At 39.1% G+C, this 18163-nt stretch overlaps 2 protein-coding genes across 6 annotated transcripts in view; both read left to right on the forward strand.

The window, feature by feature from the left end:
- Nucleotides 1-18163, forward strand: part of OSBPL8 (oxysterol binding protein like 8) — a 98742-nt gene that overhangs the window by 51971 nt on the left and 28608 nt on the right. For all 5 annotated transcript variants that reach the window (XR_013921905.1, XM_080340550.1, XM_080340553.1 and 2 more), the window contains one exon: nt 13857-13927. Coding sequence is in view for 4 of the 5 variants with exons in the window: in XM_080340550.1 (XP_080196676.1) it covers nt 13857-13927 (71 nt within the window). In the remaining variant the exon portion in view is untranslated. The remainder of the gene's footprint in view (nt 1-13856; nt 13928-18163) is intronic.
- The window catches only part of NAP1L1 (nucleosome assembly protein 1 like 1), a 161923-nt gene that overhangs the window by 7434 nt on the left and 136326 nt on the right, over nt 1-18163 (forward strand). The gene's annotated exons all lie outside the window — the stretch shown is intronic.

The raw sequence follows: 18163 nt of genomic DNA on the forward strand, positions 1-18163 counted from the left end.
CTGCCTGGACACATTCTTGTGTAACCTCATCTAGGTGTTCCTGCTCCAGCAGGGGGATTGGACTAGATGATCTTTCGAGGTGCCTTCCAATCCCTGACATTCTGTGATTCTACCAGCTGTTAGGGGAAAGGGGGATTACAGTGGTCCAGTGGAAGGAAAGATCCAGCCCTGTGTCAGTGAACTCGAAGCCTCTTCAAAATATTAGTGGCTCTTCCTGAGATGGCCATTTGGCTTCAGTGCTTTGGCCAACTTTCTGCTAGGAGATGACGAGAGCTTGTTCATTCATGTGGGTGCAGGAGAGTGAAGCTTCAGCTGAGAGGCACCGTGTTGGAGCCAGAGAGAAGAGAGGAATCCTGCATGTCTGCGGTTGTAGCAGATGCACGCACTGAGCACGGAAGAGACTTTGACTCCACTGGTAGAATACTGATCACTCTTTACAAGCCAGATCTGGCTTTTCTTTCAACAAACATTTTCAATATGTTAATATTTCTTTCTGATAATGGTATTTGGCTTGCAGACGGTAAAATCTTGCCAATCTGTCTGGTTCCAAATCAGGCTGTTTCCTGGGTAGTTGGGTTATATCTAGTCTTTGATAATGGTTTCTGGTTTTCTTCTCGTATTTCCTTTGACTTTACCCTCTGCATCTAGACAGACTTAGCCATGGAAGTAGCTTCACGCAGTCTCTCGTTTCCCTACACTATATCTGTCCTTTGAATAGAGAAACTGAAGAATGGCTAAATAATTTATTATCTTGACACAGTAAGAGTGACTTATTGCTGAGCATGTCATACTTTTTTACCTTACTTTGTCTTTCCATAAGTCTGTCTTACTGCCTCAGCACTAGAGAGGAAACTGCTAAAGGGCTTGTTGAGACTCTCTGTCAAGCTTAGTTTTTAACTCTGCCACATTAAAAGTAATTATGACTTCTGAATTCAGGCATCTTCTATGTAGAGTAAGTGCATCTAATGTCTTAGAAAAATGTTAATGCTTTCACTTTCTCCTGACATGTGGGAATTCTGTCTAAAACCTTGCAAACCCCTGCACTTGGAGAGCCTGAGTCTCTCTTGCTGTATTCTTGAGAGATGTTTTAATTTGTCTTACTTTGTGTTTTGATGCTGAGGAAGTATTTTGTAACCAGCAGTATACAGGAGCCACGTGGTCTGCTTGTTCTTTTGATAGTTCTAGATTAATATCTGTTGTGCTGCTGCAGGGAACCTGGCCTCAGCGATACAGATGGTCACTTGATGGTTTTATAATGGAACGTACCTTGTGGAGGTGTAGCCCCAGTTCTGCAAAATTGTGCAGGTTATTTGAAATAGCTTTAGTGATGCTTTTCTCAAACGGGATGTAGCGAGGTTTTAGTCACAGTAAACAAGAAAGGAGTTTGAGTGCTAAGTAATCTGGTTTTAGCTTGTGTTACTGGACTGAATTTCTCATGAAACACTTTAAGTTCTGCTGTGGGTGGTTAGTCTCCTGAGTCTATTATCTTGACCTCCTGCTTTCATACTGTAAGGCCTTCTCTGCCACATTCCCCTCTGCAAGTCATTATGTGTTTATTAAAACTTGCCATTTCTGAAATGCTGCTCCACCCTGTATTTGTGGCTTCGGTAAATTGCAGGTTCTCCTTGCTGTGTGGGCTGCAGCTTTATGAAAGCGTGGCACTGGATCTGAAAGGCACAGCAGGGCTGATTACTTCGAAACTTCTCAAGCAAGTTCTTTTCTCCTTGACAACCTGTGCAGAGCTTGCCTACTTAAACCTGAACTGTGACCTGGAGAATTTCATAAGGGCTGAGATGAAAACCATGTTGATGCCTGAGCAGTGAGCAAGGCTCTTTATTTGAGGTAGGAGGAGCTGTATAGGAGGGTTAGCAAGCAAGTAGGTGCAGCCCAGTACAGCTGCACTGGGAGCCTTGGTGTTCATTCATAACTACTCTCAGCCTCTGGAATTGCTTGTCAGCTGGACTGCGCTTGACTTGGGAACACCAGAGGACAGAAGAATATTTGCTGAAAGAAACTTGCCACTGCAAATTGCCGGCACTACTTGTAGCATCGTGGTTCAGATGTCTCTTTTCTGAATCAAATATTGGTGTCTGAAGGCAAGTGTATCTTTGATATTGTTTTGTTAAATAGGAGAAAAACACTTTCACTTAAAGTCAATGTGCAAAAGTCAAGTGTTGCATAAAACTAATTTATAGCTATGATAGTGTGGTAGTTGGCTTTTCCTGTTTTCTGTGTATCGCAAAGAGCGTATGCTGCATGCAGAGAATTATTTATGACCTTTTCTTCTGCTGGGCTGGGGGGAGAATTCTACTGGAAAACAGCATTGTCAAGATGTCAGGGCAAATTATTGTCAGACTTCGAAGGGCAAGTCTAAAAAGCTTCTGTCTTCTCCGCTACACCATCAGTTTTCCTTCCTTCTGCCTTTAGCTTTTACAGCTTGGTTTTAAGAAGGTTTAAGGTTTTGCTTTTATACCTTGAAGGGGAAAAGGAATATTTTTTTTACTTTGCATCACTAGATATACTCTTAGTTGTAGTATTGCATCAGTATCAGTTTGTATAATGTGTTCATTATTTTAAACTTCTAAAATCTATATAAAGAGGATTATTATATTTAAAATTCCTCAGTTGGGTAGTTCAGAATATATTTAAGTTCAATTTCCACACTTGGAATTCATATCTGTAGAATTCAGAGAGGTCTTTTTGATAAGCCTATGTTTTTTTCAGCTGTGAATATTTTTCAATTGGAGAAATGTTTTAAAACTAAAACCAGACTTTGTCAAAAGTGTTGATGCGCTGTTGGAATTGCACTTGTCTTCTGTTTGCCTTTATTTCGTATACTGAGATTTGAGTTTTCCCCCAGGCAATATCCTGGAAAAATGTTTTAAGCATGGGATTATTGTTTTTCAGCCAGCATTTACTACTTCAGTAGAAGCCTTGATTGAGTAGCTGATATGAAAAATGCATTCTATCCTTTAGAAGAATGTATACAAGACATAAGTTTTCCTCCTCTAAAGAGGCAGTCAACAGATTGACTGAGAATTCCCTGAGACAGATGAACTAAATATTTCAGTCATGGATTTTTTTTTCTATCTTCATACTGATTTGTGTGTTACGTAAAACAGAGAAACGAGGAGACTTTTTCTCCATTTCAGTGGCATATTTAGTCTAGTGCCAAGTTTCCTGAAGTACTTAACTTTTGTTATGAGGAACCTGATGTTTTTCGTGTACAGATACAGTGTGGCACACACCTGATGCATTTAGGCTAGAATGCAGATACTTTCCTGTTTATTTAGGCTTTTCACCTCAGTCTGACTTCTGCAGGTGGACTTGGCTGTAGTTCTGTTTGTGAGTATTTTGAAACTGCGTAAACTTCCAAGCTGTGTATATTAGTGCATTTTCTAGGTATAGCAATTATTAAGGCACTGGGAACTGATATCAAAAGAACAGAAGGCTTCCCAGGACATTAGTCTAAGATCATGTAATGAATGATACTAATTTCAGTGTTATCAGTAGATTGATCTATTCTGTCTGAATTTATTTTCAGGGAGGGGAGAAGAGGAAAAAGGATTTTTCTTTTTTGTCTAATATGTGGTGGCTAATGAAGTGCACCTCTCCATGTCATATAAAAGCACTTCCAACTACTTAAAAGTACCTCTGTGTCCTTTCAGGAATCAAATTTATTGCAAGGAATTTAAAAGGGTTTCTAAGGGCTTTGGGTGCTAAGCGTGTGGAGAGCAGAAACACATTTGATAACGCAGGCTGATGTTCAGGAATTACAATAAACTTTAGCTTAGAATCACACCATGGAGAAGAATTCTCGCTTTTTTAAAATGTTACAGATTCCTTTCGATCTAACAGCCTTTCACTTGTGTGTCAGCTATCTCTCTAGTAACATATATGGCTCTGAAGTAGTTGAAGCAAATGAGCATGTACATGCAAGTGTTGGCAGGTATAGTAAATCACAAGCTGTTGAAAGGGTAGAGAAGTAGTGAATTTTTACAGCATGTAATTAACTGGTTTACCACGGCGGATTTAAGTGAAATATGACAATGACTTGGTGGTGGGGAGGAGGATGAAGGAGGAAGCTTAAATTAGATTTTTTTTTCCTTTCCTCCTCCTTTGCAGTGGTGAGACAGTCATATTTTGGCATAAGGCACAGAGTCTGTCTCTCCTACATTGCTGTGGAGTTGAAGCAGAAGGTATTAGGTCTAAATACCTGGATAACGGCTTCCTTGGTTGGGAGATAGCTTCAGAGAAGGGAAATGTAACATTATCTATACTGAAATTCTTAATTTTATCTACCCAAAGATTGCAGTTTCACTTCTAAATGGAGAAAAGGGGCATAGCAAGAGGAAAGAGGTTTTCCATCTGTTCTCATTTACAGTTTGGCTACCTGAACAGTGGCCAAGGGACCTGAGAGGGTGTGGAGGGAAATAAGGGGAAAACTTCTTCAGGATTTCATCATTTCTGCAACCCCAGGGATGTCTAGCCACTCTTTAGCAACATGAACATGAGGTGGCAGAGAAGATTCTTGTGGAAGAACCTACTGGGCTGGCTGGAGGCCGATGCAGCTGCAGCAGTTTGGTGACTGATGGCGGAGCCTCCCATCAGCCTGTGCCACCCCACTGTTCCAGTGCGAGACAGACATGTCCCGATAACCAGTGTCAGCAGAATGTTCCTGGGCAGGGTCATAGCCGGGAGTCTGAAAGATGAGATAACAGATCCATTAACTGGGCAAGATGGGTCTGTAATGAGAGGATACAGTTCCTTCCGTGTGTAAGGGGAGTTTTCCTACTGCAGCTTTCTCTTGATTAGAAAAAAGAAAACATGTTTCCTGAAGAGATCTGGACCAATGTAGTTGTGCTGGTTTGTCGTTAAGAAGATAGATTTGGAGAAAAGATGTGGAGCTGTGTTTGTTTAAAAAAAAAAAAAAAAAAGAGAAAAAAAGTAGTGTTGTCTCTCCTTGCATTTATTCCTCATTGTCCCACCATTCACTTATTAAGTTTTCAACTGCTCTTTCTGTTCCTTCTGGGACATCTGGACAAGGAGCACTTCAGCTGAAAGAAGTACGAGACACAGTAAAGGGTAAATGGAAACAGGCCTGAACACACAACGTGCTCATCCAGTTTCTCCCCCTCCCTCTGCCCAAGTGAATAGAGGTTTTCACTTCTTGTACAAAAGAAGTAAAGGTTACTTATCACATATAATGGTTTCTATTGATGGCTCCTACTTGTTTTTTTTTCAGTTACATCTTTTTTTCCTTGGTATGTATTGGGACATTAGAAGAAGCTCTCGTGATTCATAGGATCCTGGAAACTACTATGTTTCATAATCAGAAAAATTATTTTCAGTGTTTTCTGTATGTATCTTAGTGTATTTATCTATAGGTACTAATGCACTTGCAGTCTACACAGTTAAAACCTTTTATAGGGGTTATAAAATACTTCAGTCTACTGTAGTATCCTTGAGCCAGTGTGAACTGAAATTACTGAGTGCAAATAGTAAGTACACTGCTTTCCATAAGCAGCTGCAGTAAACACTATTAGTTCAGGATTAATCAGATTCACACTACCATTGGTTTAATTTGTGGGATGTGTTTCACTTTGTAAGAAGAGGAGCCCACTAGTATGGAGCAAAGGGGAACACCGTCTCTTATTTTCAAGCCAGTTCTTAGTGTCGTATTTTTCTGCTTTCCAGGAAACAGAGGAGGTTTCTAAATGTATTTTGTCAGAAATAAGGTGTGGTAGGGAAAATGGGATCAGAAGAGAACCTCCACACAGGAAGGAAATTCCAGAAGTGGAAGAGGGTGGCCATGCACTGTAGTTGTCAGGGTAAAGAAGCAGCTGTTCTAACGAGCAGCAGATGATGGAGATTATGAAGAGCTTATTTGACTTTTTTCTGATAGCTGCCAGCAAAAGCAGTTTTAGTCCATTGATTTCTAGTCTCAAAGGCAATTTACTGGGATTTTTTTATGTTTAAAACAGAAGTTGGTTCATTTAAGTGTTTTATTCATTGCATAAAATATTTGGGACATTAATAATAAAAAAAAAATCCTTTTTGTGAAGCTTATTTCATGCAACTCTCCCAGTAGTCAGGCTGGTTTGTATATATAAATATGACAGAGTGTTAGAGAAGAAAAAGCTATTACTTAAGCTTTTAAATAAAATTAAGAAATGAAAATGTAGAAGCCATGGTAATCAGTTGATGAAAACTAGCTAGGTAAGTGCCTGTATAGGAAAATTCAACATGGCTGTGTAACACAAAACATGGGCCCCCTTTTCAGATTCCCTAGTGTACCACAATAGGGAAGCCACATAGCTCACGAGTTATGTCTTGTGCTATAGAAATTTGAGACTTGAAAGACTAACAGGAAAAAGAATTGATTTAATGAATCCTTAAAACCTAAATAATCATTTTTTTGTGCTTAGAAAGCAGAGATGAGTAGGACCAAAACTGACCTGTCAAAAATGAGAAGCGGGGTGTTTGTGGAAAAGAGGAGCTGAAGCAAAGCTATTCTGCTTTAAGCGCCCTAATGGGTTTGACAAGAGGCGTATAGTGTTGCTTGGCTTGCTGCTGATTTGGCAGCCTCTGTCTCTTCGCTGCATTTTTCACCTGTGCCCTTCGTTTGTTTCTTTTTTCTTTTTTTTTTCTTTCCTTTTGTATCTTGCTCATCAGAATGTGAGGTAAAAGGCTGGTACTGCAACACTCTTGTTCCAAGCAGCTAATGCTAACCAGCCTTCACAGAGAACATAATCCTTACACAAACACCTTAACTCATGAAGGAAGAGGGTCCAGTGCGACGTAGGTTTTCTTCATGTGCGGGGATTTCATCTGTGTTTTCTCCAAGAGCTGATGGCCGAAAGCTTGTCCGGAATGCTTCATTTGGAGGATATTACGAACTCTCTCCTGCTTTACCAGGTTTGTTATGGTCTTGCATTTCTTAAAATATACAGAAGAGAATATGATTTCTTCCTCAAATTTTTCAGCTTGAATAAAAGTAATGTACCGAGATGTTGGCAAAAATCAGAAAGAATAATGCTAGTATGCATTTAGTTAACAGCTCTTTGTAGTGGGAACATTTGTACATAGGCGAGTAAGTTATAGTTCACACCGCAGTGAATCTCTCTTTGAAAGGTATTTGCGTATTTGGTACTGATGTGAATATTTGGTTTGGTTGTTTGGCCATTTATAACTGAAGTTCTGTGATGTGTTTTATAAATGCCTTCCTCACTTGTACTTTCCACTGCCCTCACACACAATGGGCTTGCTTCAAAATAGTAAGGTACAGCAGAAGGTTTTAATTTAGCTAGAACTATTTGAAGACTCTGGATGCTTGTCATCAGTGGTTTGATATAAAATGACAAGATAGAATGAGTTAGGGCTAAAATCCCTCGCTAAACTCAGTAGTGCAAGATTTTAAAGATATTTAACAGCAGAAAGGGCTTGAGTGTCCTTTTGCTCAGATTTGTTCTTTCCTGAAAATCAGTACTTGAATATTAAAATGAATTTCTAGTGTTTTGTTGTCCATAACGTGCACTTCTGATACAGGTACCTGAATTTCAGCAGTTTACTTCAGGAAACTTTGGTGCTTGATAATGTATTACAAGGTCATCTTTACCTGAAAGGGGACACTTGCAGAAATTGTACATTCTTACCAGAATGAATCTGTATATGTGATTTGTCTTGTGCCTGCCCCCATACACACTTTGTCGTGTAGCCCTGCGGGGCCAGAATGCTGGGGAGGGTGTGGGAAGAAAATAGTTTTCACTGTTTATTGTGTGCCTGCTGCAGAATGGCTCAGTGAATTTGTAAGCCATGGCTCTGAAGCCATGGGAAGGATTTGGGGTGCAGAGCCCAGGGGTGGTTGTGGGCTGGCGATCAGGGAGCTCTGCAGAATCGCTGGAGCAGCATGTTCAGCCACAGGCCGGTGGGGACAGATGCTTGGGACACCACGTTCTATTAAACCTCATGTTTTACCCCGTAATGTTTCCTTTCACTCAGCTTTAGGAAATGATTAGCCTTCTACTAAGAGTCTAACACTGAGTTTTATTCAGGCTACTCAGGAAATAAAGATCTCCAAGCCTAAAAGTGTGGAGTTGGCAGCTTGACAGATCCTCCCTACCTTTAAAATAAATGCATGTAGTCTGGTAATTACCGAAACAAAAATGTTTCCTATTTGCTTCCTTCCTATATTGGATTCTACATTAAAGCTGATATCTGTCTGTAAGTGAACAGTGAATGACTTCTTAAAATGCAGACCAAATGGAAAACAGTTTTTAATGGGGGGAAAAAAAAAAAGTGTAAACATACAACTAAAAAATGTTTTATTTTTTGGAATCTTCCACGTATCTGAAGAACTTAAACAATATTCATATGCTGGAGAGTATACTCTTTCAGTTTGATTTAAGCAAAGAGTAGTTATTGCCTGTCAAAAAGATACTTGTGTAGTTACAGTGAGGTCATTCTTTGGTTATTATTGTTTATTTTATATGCTTTTTTCAAAAGAAAAAATGACCATGAGAAAATACATAGAAGGACTTTGCTTGCTTTTCTGATTACTTCAGTTTCAAAAGCCATGGAGGAATCTGAATTAGTTAATATATGATTGTATATTTTGTTAATATAGATTGTATATTTTTAAAACTGCGTGTCATCAAACTTTTGAAAATCAGTCAGTTAAAAAGACTGATGCCTCCTCTGTTCAATTCTTTAAAAATACTTTTCCTTTTTTCTCCTGCTTTGTTTATTATTTAACACCAGTATTGATATCTCTCACTAAGAATAGCTCATAGTTCTTCCTGAAGCATATAGTTTTTCAGCTCAATTGTTCATTCGTCACATGCACACCAGTAATCAAATCAGTCTGTTCATTGCTTTTCATTTGGAAGTCAGTAATATTGTTGGTAGGCTTCCTATTTGTGATCTTCTAACGCATTGCATTGCTTTTTACTGGTTCTTCTCTTTGTTGGAAAAAAAAGCCTCTAGTGGATAGTAATTATTTTTCTTTTTGGGTAAAGTAATGCTGGCATTAAAAAGTAACATGTTTTTTCAGATGTTAATTTTTCTCAAGCATCCTAATTGAAAATGGTATTTGTTGAGAGGTATGACAGCAGGTTTTGAGACGTAGGGGGTGTTATGTGCTTGGTTTTGGTTTTTTCTGTCCCTCAAGATTCATTGAAGGGACAGACCGCAGGTGTGACTTCAAACAATGTCACCAGTTTTACACTTCAAAATTAAAATATCTTAACTGAACAGTCTTGTTTTAAAATGTAACCTATCACAGACTTTATCCTAAAGATTCTTTAACGCTAGTCTTACAATGTATATAGCCCTCATTTTTTGTTGAAGATGATGTTTTTGAGATTTTTTTTCTTTTGGTATTGACAGCATGTTCCAGCTCAGTCTCTAAAGAAGGATCATTTGATTTTGTTCATGGGCATCTTGCACGTACAGAGTTCTGGTTGTTCAGGTTGTGCACTGTTGTCAGGCTTTCGCTTCTGTCAGAAAGCTCGTCATGACTTATCACACAGGTTCCCACCTGCAAGTTTCACAAGGGTATGCCGAGTGTTCACAGCAGGAATGCACTATTGGATGGTTTCCCTTGGCTTCTACGGTGGTACCATGAACTGTGGCTGACTGCCCTGGGGCTGGAGTCAGCTTTCAGAGCCCCTGTGGCCTGTGATGTGAAGACAAGGAAGGTCACACTGGGAGAAAGTCTATTAAGACACGTTGTTGCTGTGAACACAGTCCCTGATTTCTAGAACTGCTTTAGAGGCTAGAGTAGTGGAGCTTGTATTCATTGATTTCATTTATTTTTTTAAAAAAATCTGTAAGTGCCTTAAATAATACTGGGGGCTCAATCTGCAGCTCTGAAAGTTGGTTCAAACAGCTCTTGCTTGCTGTCTCCTAGCTCTGAAGGTTGCTTTCATGTGATCAGGTACAAAACGATACACAAATCCAAGAGATTTAACAGCAAGAAAGTTACAGAAAGGGACTGCATCTTCAGCACCTGAATTTATACATTGTGAAATGTGAGCTCAGGTTATCTTATCAAAGAGTTCCTGGTTGAATTACAGAATGGGAAACAGCAAGTAAGATGAAATATTAAGTCCAAACTCACTGGTGATATACTCTGAAGAATTTGGAAGACACTTTTTTTATTAGACCTGCCTCCAGCCTCTCATCCCCTGGCAGGCTCCACTCCAGATACAGGCTGTTTGTGGTGCAATTTTCAGTAACTCTGGGACTAATGAAACTACAAAGAGTGCAATAACACAAAGCATCATTTAGAGGCACAGTTTTCTTGGCTTTCCTGTTGTCTTTGTCACAAATCCATAGACAAATTGGTTGTTTGTAATTGGTAGCAGGAAGGGGGAAAATAGTATTTCTTATTATTGAGTCTATTAATATAATTGTTCTGGTGTTTTTTTTTTCCTTGACCAAGTATTTCCACAGCAAAGTGTCTGTGAGGATTCATCTTGGGCCCATATATAGCTTTTTGTGATATTTCAGTACAAATTTCCATGCAGGTATTAGCATCAAACTGTTCTTGTCAGAAGAAGTGAGACTACCTATGGTATTGAGGTCCCTCCATCTTAATAGATCCTCCCTCAAAAATGTGTCCTAACACTGGGTGAAACTGTGTCTGAATCAGTACCTGAATTATGATTTATTTTTTTTTACCATACATTTTATCACTTGAGAGGAAAAGCCTTGTCTCTGTTTTCTGAGTGAGCTTATCCCTTCTACAGAGGAGAAAGTAACATGTAGGATGGTGTGGGACATGAAGCTAACTGGTTGGGTTTACTAACAGACCAAGACGGAGCAGTGCAAGGTTTTCCAGGATCTGCAGCACCCTGATTTGCCTTCAGCAGCAAACCCTTCAGACAGCACTTTGCTGTGGGTGTGAGTAAGGAAGGGAATGGCGAGTATGGTGGCATATGTATAAATCTGCAAGGATGCACACCTCCTGGGCTTGAGGTGCTGGAAGCAGAATGGAGGTGCTGGAGAGAGTTCTGAGAAGGGCAACGAAGCTGGTGGGGACGCTGAAGCACAAGTCTGATGAGGAGCAGCTGAGGGAACTGGGGCTGTTCAGACTGGAGAAAAGGAGGTTGAGGGGAGACGTGATTGCTGTCTACAGCTACCTGAAAGGAGGTTGTAGCATGGAGGGTGTTGGTCTCTTCTCCCAAGTAACAAGTGATAGGTAGGACAAGAGGAGATGGCCTTAAGTTGTGTTAGGGGATGTTTAGATTGTTTTGGAATCAGGGAAAATTTCTTTACAGAACGAGTTATCAAGCACTGGAACAGGCTGCCCAGGGAAGTGGTGGAGTCACCATCCCTGGAGATGCTTAAAAGATGCATAGACAAGGTTCTTAGGGACATTGTTTAGTGCCTGAGTTAGGTTATGGTTGGACTGATGATCTTAAAGGTCTCTTCCAACCAAAATGATGCTATGATTCTGTGAAGTCTGGGAAAATGTGAGTCAGCTTCATTCTTTGTGTCTAATGCTCTGGGATGCAATACTTCATTCTGTTTTCATTAGTGATACCAATGAAAAACTTTTTTATGAAAAAAACCTCAAACGTATGTTAGATAAGGATGTGTAAGGCCCTTAAAACTGCTGTGCTTTAGAAACTACGCTGTGAATTATAGCTCGTCTTCTGTAAGAACAATCCTGACTTAGCACTTTCTGGTTGATTACCATCACGAAACCTTTTGTATATGCATATATGTGTCTGCATATAAATAAATAAGTATAAACTGAAAAGCCATTAGAAAGTGCCAGCATTGAATTTTCAGTTGGACTTGGTTCCTAATTGGGAATTTCTTTAGGGTGTGGAGGTGAAGCGAAAACCTCATTACTGTGGTTCCTGTGTGTGTTTGACTTCTCAAGACTGGAGTCAAATCTAATAACTTCTCAGTGAAATAAGGCAGGTCTGTCCTCTAAGGTTTGAAATAACCTTTGCTTTGTTTGAGGACCTGATGTCGGGTGCTGTAGAGAATGTGCTTTTGTATTTGGCATTATATAGGAAAAGTGGCTGCTGGCCTCTGGATAGCAACTCTCCTTTTTGCTTTTTTCCTATTTCCCTAGTACTACAAATCTTCTGCCTATCTAGGTGCTTCTTCCCTGTGGTCAAGTTGTCTTCTGCGTTATAGGTTTTCATTAGCCAAACAAACCTGTCATGGATGTGTTGGAAGAATTTAAAAACCAAGGGTTTAATGAACTGTCCACAGAAGAGAAGGGCTTCTGTAAAGACATTTAAGTTTATTTCTAAAAAGGCATGTAAGGTTATCTTTGTGTAAACATAAAATGTAATATTATAGTATTGCAGTATATAATTTTAAAAAATCTGATCTTAAAAAAGAATCTCTGCAAAAGGTAATAAATATAAACAAAAAAAACCCAAAAGACTGATTACCAGACCAAAACTAAAAGGAATCTCAGATTTCTCATGTAACCTGAAGACAAACTTAATACCTCTATAAGTCACTGAAACTTCCCAAAATGTGTATTTGCAATGTCTTAGACTTTCTGTATGTTGTTAAGTTGTGGAAGGGTGAAGCTACTAATTTTAGCCTAAATAAATAAATAAATAGCAAGTCCTATTCTGAACAAACTACTCAACACTGCTGCAGAGAGCTAATAAAAATTATTTTAAAGCTCACAAAATCTCTCCCAACATACACACACTCCCCTGAAGAATGTGAAATCAAACTGTTTCTCTGACAAGCCTTCTCATTGTAGACATCTGAGCACCAGTTTCTGTTTCGATGTTCGGAACATGTTCCAAGGAAAGCTCAGAAGAGGTTTTGCTGTCCGTTTGTGCAATTTCTCTGCTGATGTGGTGCCCTCTGGTGGGCTGAAGCTCTGGGGTACCACTGGCAGAGCCACACAAGGCTTTTCAGCTGCGTGGATTATTCCTGAAGTTCACGTATGACTTCATATTTATCTGCCTTCTGTCTGGAGGGCATGCAAATTATGGCATTTTTACTTACTCAGATAAATGCATTGTGCAATTTGGTTTATTCCTGTATATAAAAGCTTTATGCTGCCACCGATCTCTTAAAAGAAAATGTATCACTGAGATGTTAACTTCATAACTAGAATAGCTTATTTTTCCTTAAGGAAAGGTTCTTGGTATATGTTCCATGGCATGTAGCAGCTGCGCAGCAGCACTAATGGCAGTTGTGACCCCTCTCTCCATTGTCACACAAAGAGTGGCTACAGCCCCATCTCACTTTGCTTTTCATATACTGGGAAACTGTTGGGTTTGTACTGTGAGTTGCGGGATTGTGGGATTTCAATGACTCTTTTAATATAAAACCTCGTAGTTACGTTTATGCAGTGTCAAGTCAAAAGTATAAATTCAAGGTTAATGTAAGCAGCCTTTTTCAATTTCTTGCAAAAAATGACTGACAGTCTTGATCAGTGTTTTAGATTTGCTTTCATGTAGGTGGTATTTACCAATTCTAGCTACAGAAATGAACAAAACAAAAAATGCTTTATTTAATATTCTGCTCTGTGCCTGAATGTATGCAGATGAGCGGCAATGAGAAGATAAAAGTACAAAAGTTTGCACACCATATTTGTGTTCGTCAGGTTATTGGATAGGGTGCAGCAGCATCCAAATACAGTGGACTGTTCTTACCTCTTAGTGGGTATTAATTTAGTTCATATTGTATTAGCTGGTATGTTTTCAACTGATGTGATGGACTGGTATGTATATGTTGTTTGAAAATCCAATTTGCTTGCGCTCTTTTATGCTAATCACAATTTGCATATTTATTTCAAAGGCTAGTTCATGTAAAATGTTATGTCTTCGAATCATTTGCAACACTGTTCTCTTTTCTTTAAGGTTTTGACAAAGGAAAGGATGATGTGTCACAAAGCAAAGAGGATACAGCACATTCTATGTCAAAAAGCAAGGTAAGGAAAGCAGCCTCCTAATATGTCTTTAAAATGTCAGTGTGCAAATGAGTTCTGCATTTTTAATTAAGTGCCCATATATTTAACTTTCATTGTAGATAATCTTGAATATTACTCTTTAGATTCAGCAATAGATAAAGATCAAAGGGAATTTCTTAATACATTTCTCAGAATGACATAACTTGAAAATCTACAGTTCAAATTAGTGAAAACGAAACATGGAGTCTTCTCGCTGTCATCTTGGAGTGGGATGTTGCCTTGCCAGATGTAACAGTGGATGGAGGCCAACTCTTGCTATGGAACTGAATTTAAAATCTGTTTAAGCTGTAGGTGCAGATGCTGTTCACTGAGCTGTAGAAAATCTTATAAGAACGTTAAGGAAACTGTAAGTGGGAAAGGTTTAGTTTAACAGCTTGAATTGCCAGAGTAAAACATAGTTAAGTGTAATCTGTTATCCTGTGTGTTGCAAAAGCTTCTGTACCTCAGAATTCAAGTATAAAGGTCCATTTTGCTGAGGCAATGAGAGTGCAAAGGAAAGCATGGTCAGTAGAACATTAAACTGGTTATAACTGCTATGTGTGTTTATGCTTTCTGGTAGTCTGGATATTGGAAATGGAAAAGGTAGGAACCAGGCAAATTCATAGTCATTACTGTGGAGTCCCAAGATGGGAAAGGCTCACTGAGAGCCAGTGAAAACTGACAACATCCAAAGTGGAGCTGGGAGATGGACACTGCAGTCACCAAAATCATTGCATCTTGGGCTAGCTAAACTTGAAAAAGCAAGAAAACATGAACTCCCCCAGCAACCACAAAGACTCTTTTTATGTAGCAATCCTAGTTTTTTTTGTCTCCAGAGCTTTGTTTTGTTCTGATTGCAATTATTTACATGAATAGTCTGCAATAGCATTCTTATTCAGAATAAAATGTTCTTTTCTGATGGTATAGAAATAGTATGCACATGGTGAGAGGTTCATGAACAAACTCATTGTGGTATTGTAGAGAGAAGTCTACCATAGGTATCTTTTCCTTTCCCAAATCCTTTTAAATTTGTAGGATACAGGTATAGAAACTGTCAGTTCTAGGGTATTATATAGGTCGCTCTGATACAACCTTCTTTATTTGTTGGCCTGTCATAACTCCTGAGGTGTATGAACATTTTAATCAGCGGAAGTGGCCGGCATGTCAATATACTGAATTGTTATCTAGGGATATTTATGTATTAAATAGAAGAGACTGCATTTTTTGGAGTGGGTGGTTGTGTATGGTTTGATCACTGGACAGAGTAGCTAAGTTCACTTGTTTTTCTCATTTAGGCATCACTACAGGATTGAGTTTAGAGGCTTTAAATTACCCTGCTTTGTAGTTTTCTGTTTTCCGTGAGGATGTCCATTGGTTTTTAGAGGCAGATGTGGTAATAGACCCTTGAACAGATTGTCAGGGCGCAGCAGGCATGGGCTGCTCTGCGGGGGAAGGTGAGGACCTGAGCTTGAGGCTCCTGAGGGTTGTGGGGGAGATACCCACGTGATTTGGGGCACAGCTCTTTCCTTAGGGCTCTGCTGCAAGGTGAGCGCTGTGTCTTTCCAAGCTGGCCCTGGGCACAGGCACCCGCACCCCTAGGAGACAGAGGGATTGCACTCGAGGTCTTGGCACAAGTTTTTCTGTGATACTTCATGTGTCAGAGCTTTAAAGAGAAATGCTGAAGAAATATTGAAGGAAATCCAAGTGACTTAAAAATTATAGTAGCGTTTCCCTGCTTATGAACAGTGTCATCAGAATAGCGCTGGGGTGAGCAGGTTGGGTTTTGCAGCTGATGCTGCAGTTCTGTGGTGTGTAGCTAAGCATAGAAATGCTTACAAGAAGTGACCTCAAGTTGTGCCAAGGGGGGTTTAGAATGGATATTAGGAGAAATTTCTTCATGGAAAGGGTTGTCAGGCATTGGAACAGGCTGCCCAGGGAAGTGATGGAGTCACCATCCCTGGAGGTGTTTAAAAGATGTGGAGATGGGGCACTTCAGGTCATGGTTTAGTGGTGGACTTGGCAGTGCTAGGTTAACCATTGAATTCAATCTTAAAGGTCTTTTACAACCAAAATGATTCTATAATTCTGTGATTTCAAGCTGTTGGTGTCTTACATCTGACTTGGAATCACAAACTTTGCATCTTTCAGCTTCTACTGCATCCTAGAGCTTCACTTGTCAGGGAGATCAGGGAAGGATACGTTACCATCCAGATTGCTTCTGATCAAAGTATTTGTGTTGGTTACGTCTAAGTGAGTTTTTACTAGGAAATCAAGTTAATATGGTCTCTTTTAACTTGTTTTTATTTCAGACTCTTTTAATCATTTATCTTTGACTATCCATTTTATTTTTCTTTTCCTTTTTTTTTTTTCTTGGTTCTTTCCAGGATCTTAAGTATTTATTTGCTTTGCCATTACTTTTGTTTGTGTCTTTTTGCTATCAAAGATGAGATCAATAATCCTACTTCAGATACATGTTTTTCTTCATCCATATTTTTGCAATGACTGTATGTGGGACTTGATGAGATTAGTGGTTCCTTTAAAATCTACAAATAAATGTCAGCCTAACAGAAGATGGTGTGTGTTACAGCTGTGGAGGTGAAATAGCAACCCTCCTTTTTAACTAAGGATGGAAAAGCGGTGATGAGACTTGCCCAGAATCTGGTACTGAATGTACCTCGCTGGGAGTTGCAGCAGGTTCTCTTAAAATGTTTTCTTAAGTTTTGATCCTGTCTGCTTTGTGTGGATATAACTGAGGAAGTCACTAGCTTAAAAATACACGAATCACTGATCTGTCTTGTGATCCATCAGACACGTAAATATGGAACTTTACTCAGTGTTGTATTACTGAGCTTTAAAACTGAGAGAAGGAGTTTTTGTAGCCTGTGATTCTTACTGGTTCAGGGCTTTTATATGCGTGACCTTTAGATTGCATTAGCTTTCTGTTAGTGAGCAAGTAGAATATTTATGAATGTTTTACTTAAGTTGCTCCATTATAGCTTGCATAATGATTACATTACCTCTTCTTATGTGACAGTGATAAGCATTTTTCCCCTCTTCTGTTATTACATTTAAAGTACTGTATTTCATTTGGCTTCTAGACAGAGGAATTAAATTTCAAGTTGTATGCTTGTCTTAAAGCTAAATTTTGAGTGTTAAGGGCATATCTTTAATACAAAATGAAGAGGTTTCCTTCAATTTTCCAATTTATATATGGAAGTTAGAAAACATTTACTTATTGTTGAAATAATTTTAAGATAATATTACTTTTTGCCAGTTATTGCACATATCTATTTGACACTAAGCTATCTAAGTAGACTCCTGTAAAGTCTTAATTCTGAATTAAAGGTGTCTTTAGGCACATCAAAGTTAAATTGCTTTGTCCTACTTGTAAATCTTTAGATTTTTATTTATTTGTTTTGAGCAACTTCTGTATAAATAGAATGTTCAAGTGTACTGATTCTATTATTGCAGTAAGTTTTCTCAAAGCTTGCCTATTTTTTGGATGTCATCTTATAGTGTTCCAAAATAGAAATTCAGAGAATAGACTGTGCCTTGTAGTCTGAGATTCAAAATGACTAGTCAGAAATGTCGAACAGCTTGAGAAGCAGTTCTCATAAACTGTCTTTGAATATATACAGTTTACAATGTTACACTGATTTTTCTTTTTTCTTCCTGTTTTGTGGGTTGTTTTTTTTTTTGACTAGGCAGGAACTTTGGGTCTGTCGGGCTTATATTTCAGTGCACGAAGAAATGCAACACTTCATAATTTATCTGAAGTTTCTATGTAGGGGATACCTACTCAGTGTTCTCTGAGTTGCAGTAGGAATGCCATGATAACTGTGATAGACTCTTTTTTTTTTTAAGAGCTGTGTATCCCAAGGTGAATCTTTTGTGGCTCTAGTTCCCTTTCAACTAGTAGGCAGCAGATGCCAAGGAATAAACTTTGAACTTCACAAGATGTGTGGAGAGGCAGGAGAGAGAACTCGTGATGCTGAGGCAGCATTTTATCTTCCATGAACAAAGACTTGGGTTTGGTGAACAAACCTGAGCCTCATCCCCTGTCTGTCGCCTCTGTGAGCTTCTTGAAGATGACTTGCAAAAAGTAATCAGAGCCCGGGATTGGGGAGGAAGGAGCAGAACAAGTGCCATTAGTGGTCAGTTGTTCTCTGATGATTTATAAAGCTTCTTCAGCCCAGGACTCAGCGCTCTATTTTCCTT

This window comes from Nesoenas mayeri, assembly GCF_963082525.1.
Source record: "Nesoenas mayeri genome assembly, chromosome: 1".
Lineage (NCBI taxonomy): Eukaryota > Metazoa > Chordata > Aves > Columbiformes > Columbidae > Nesoenas > Nesoenas mayeri.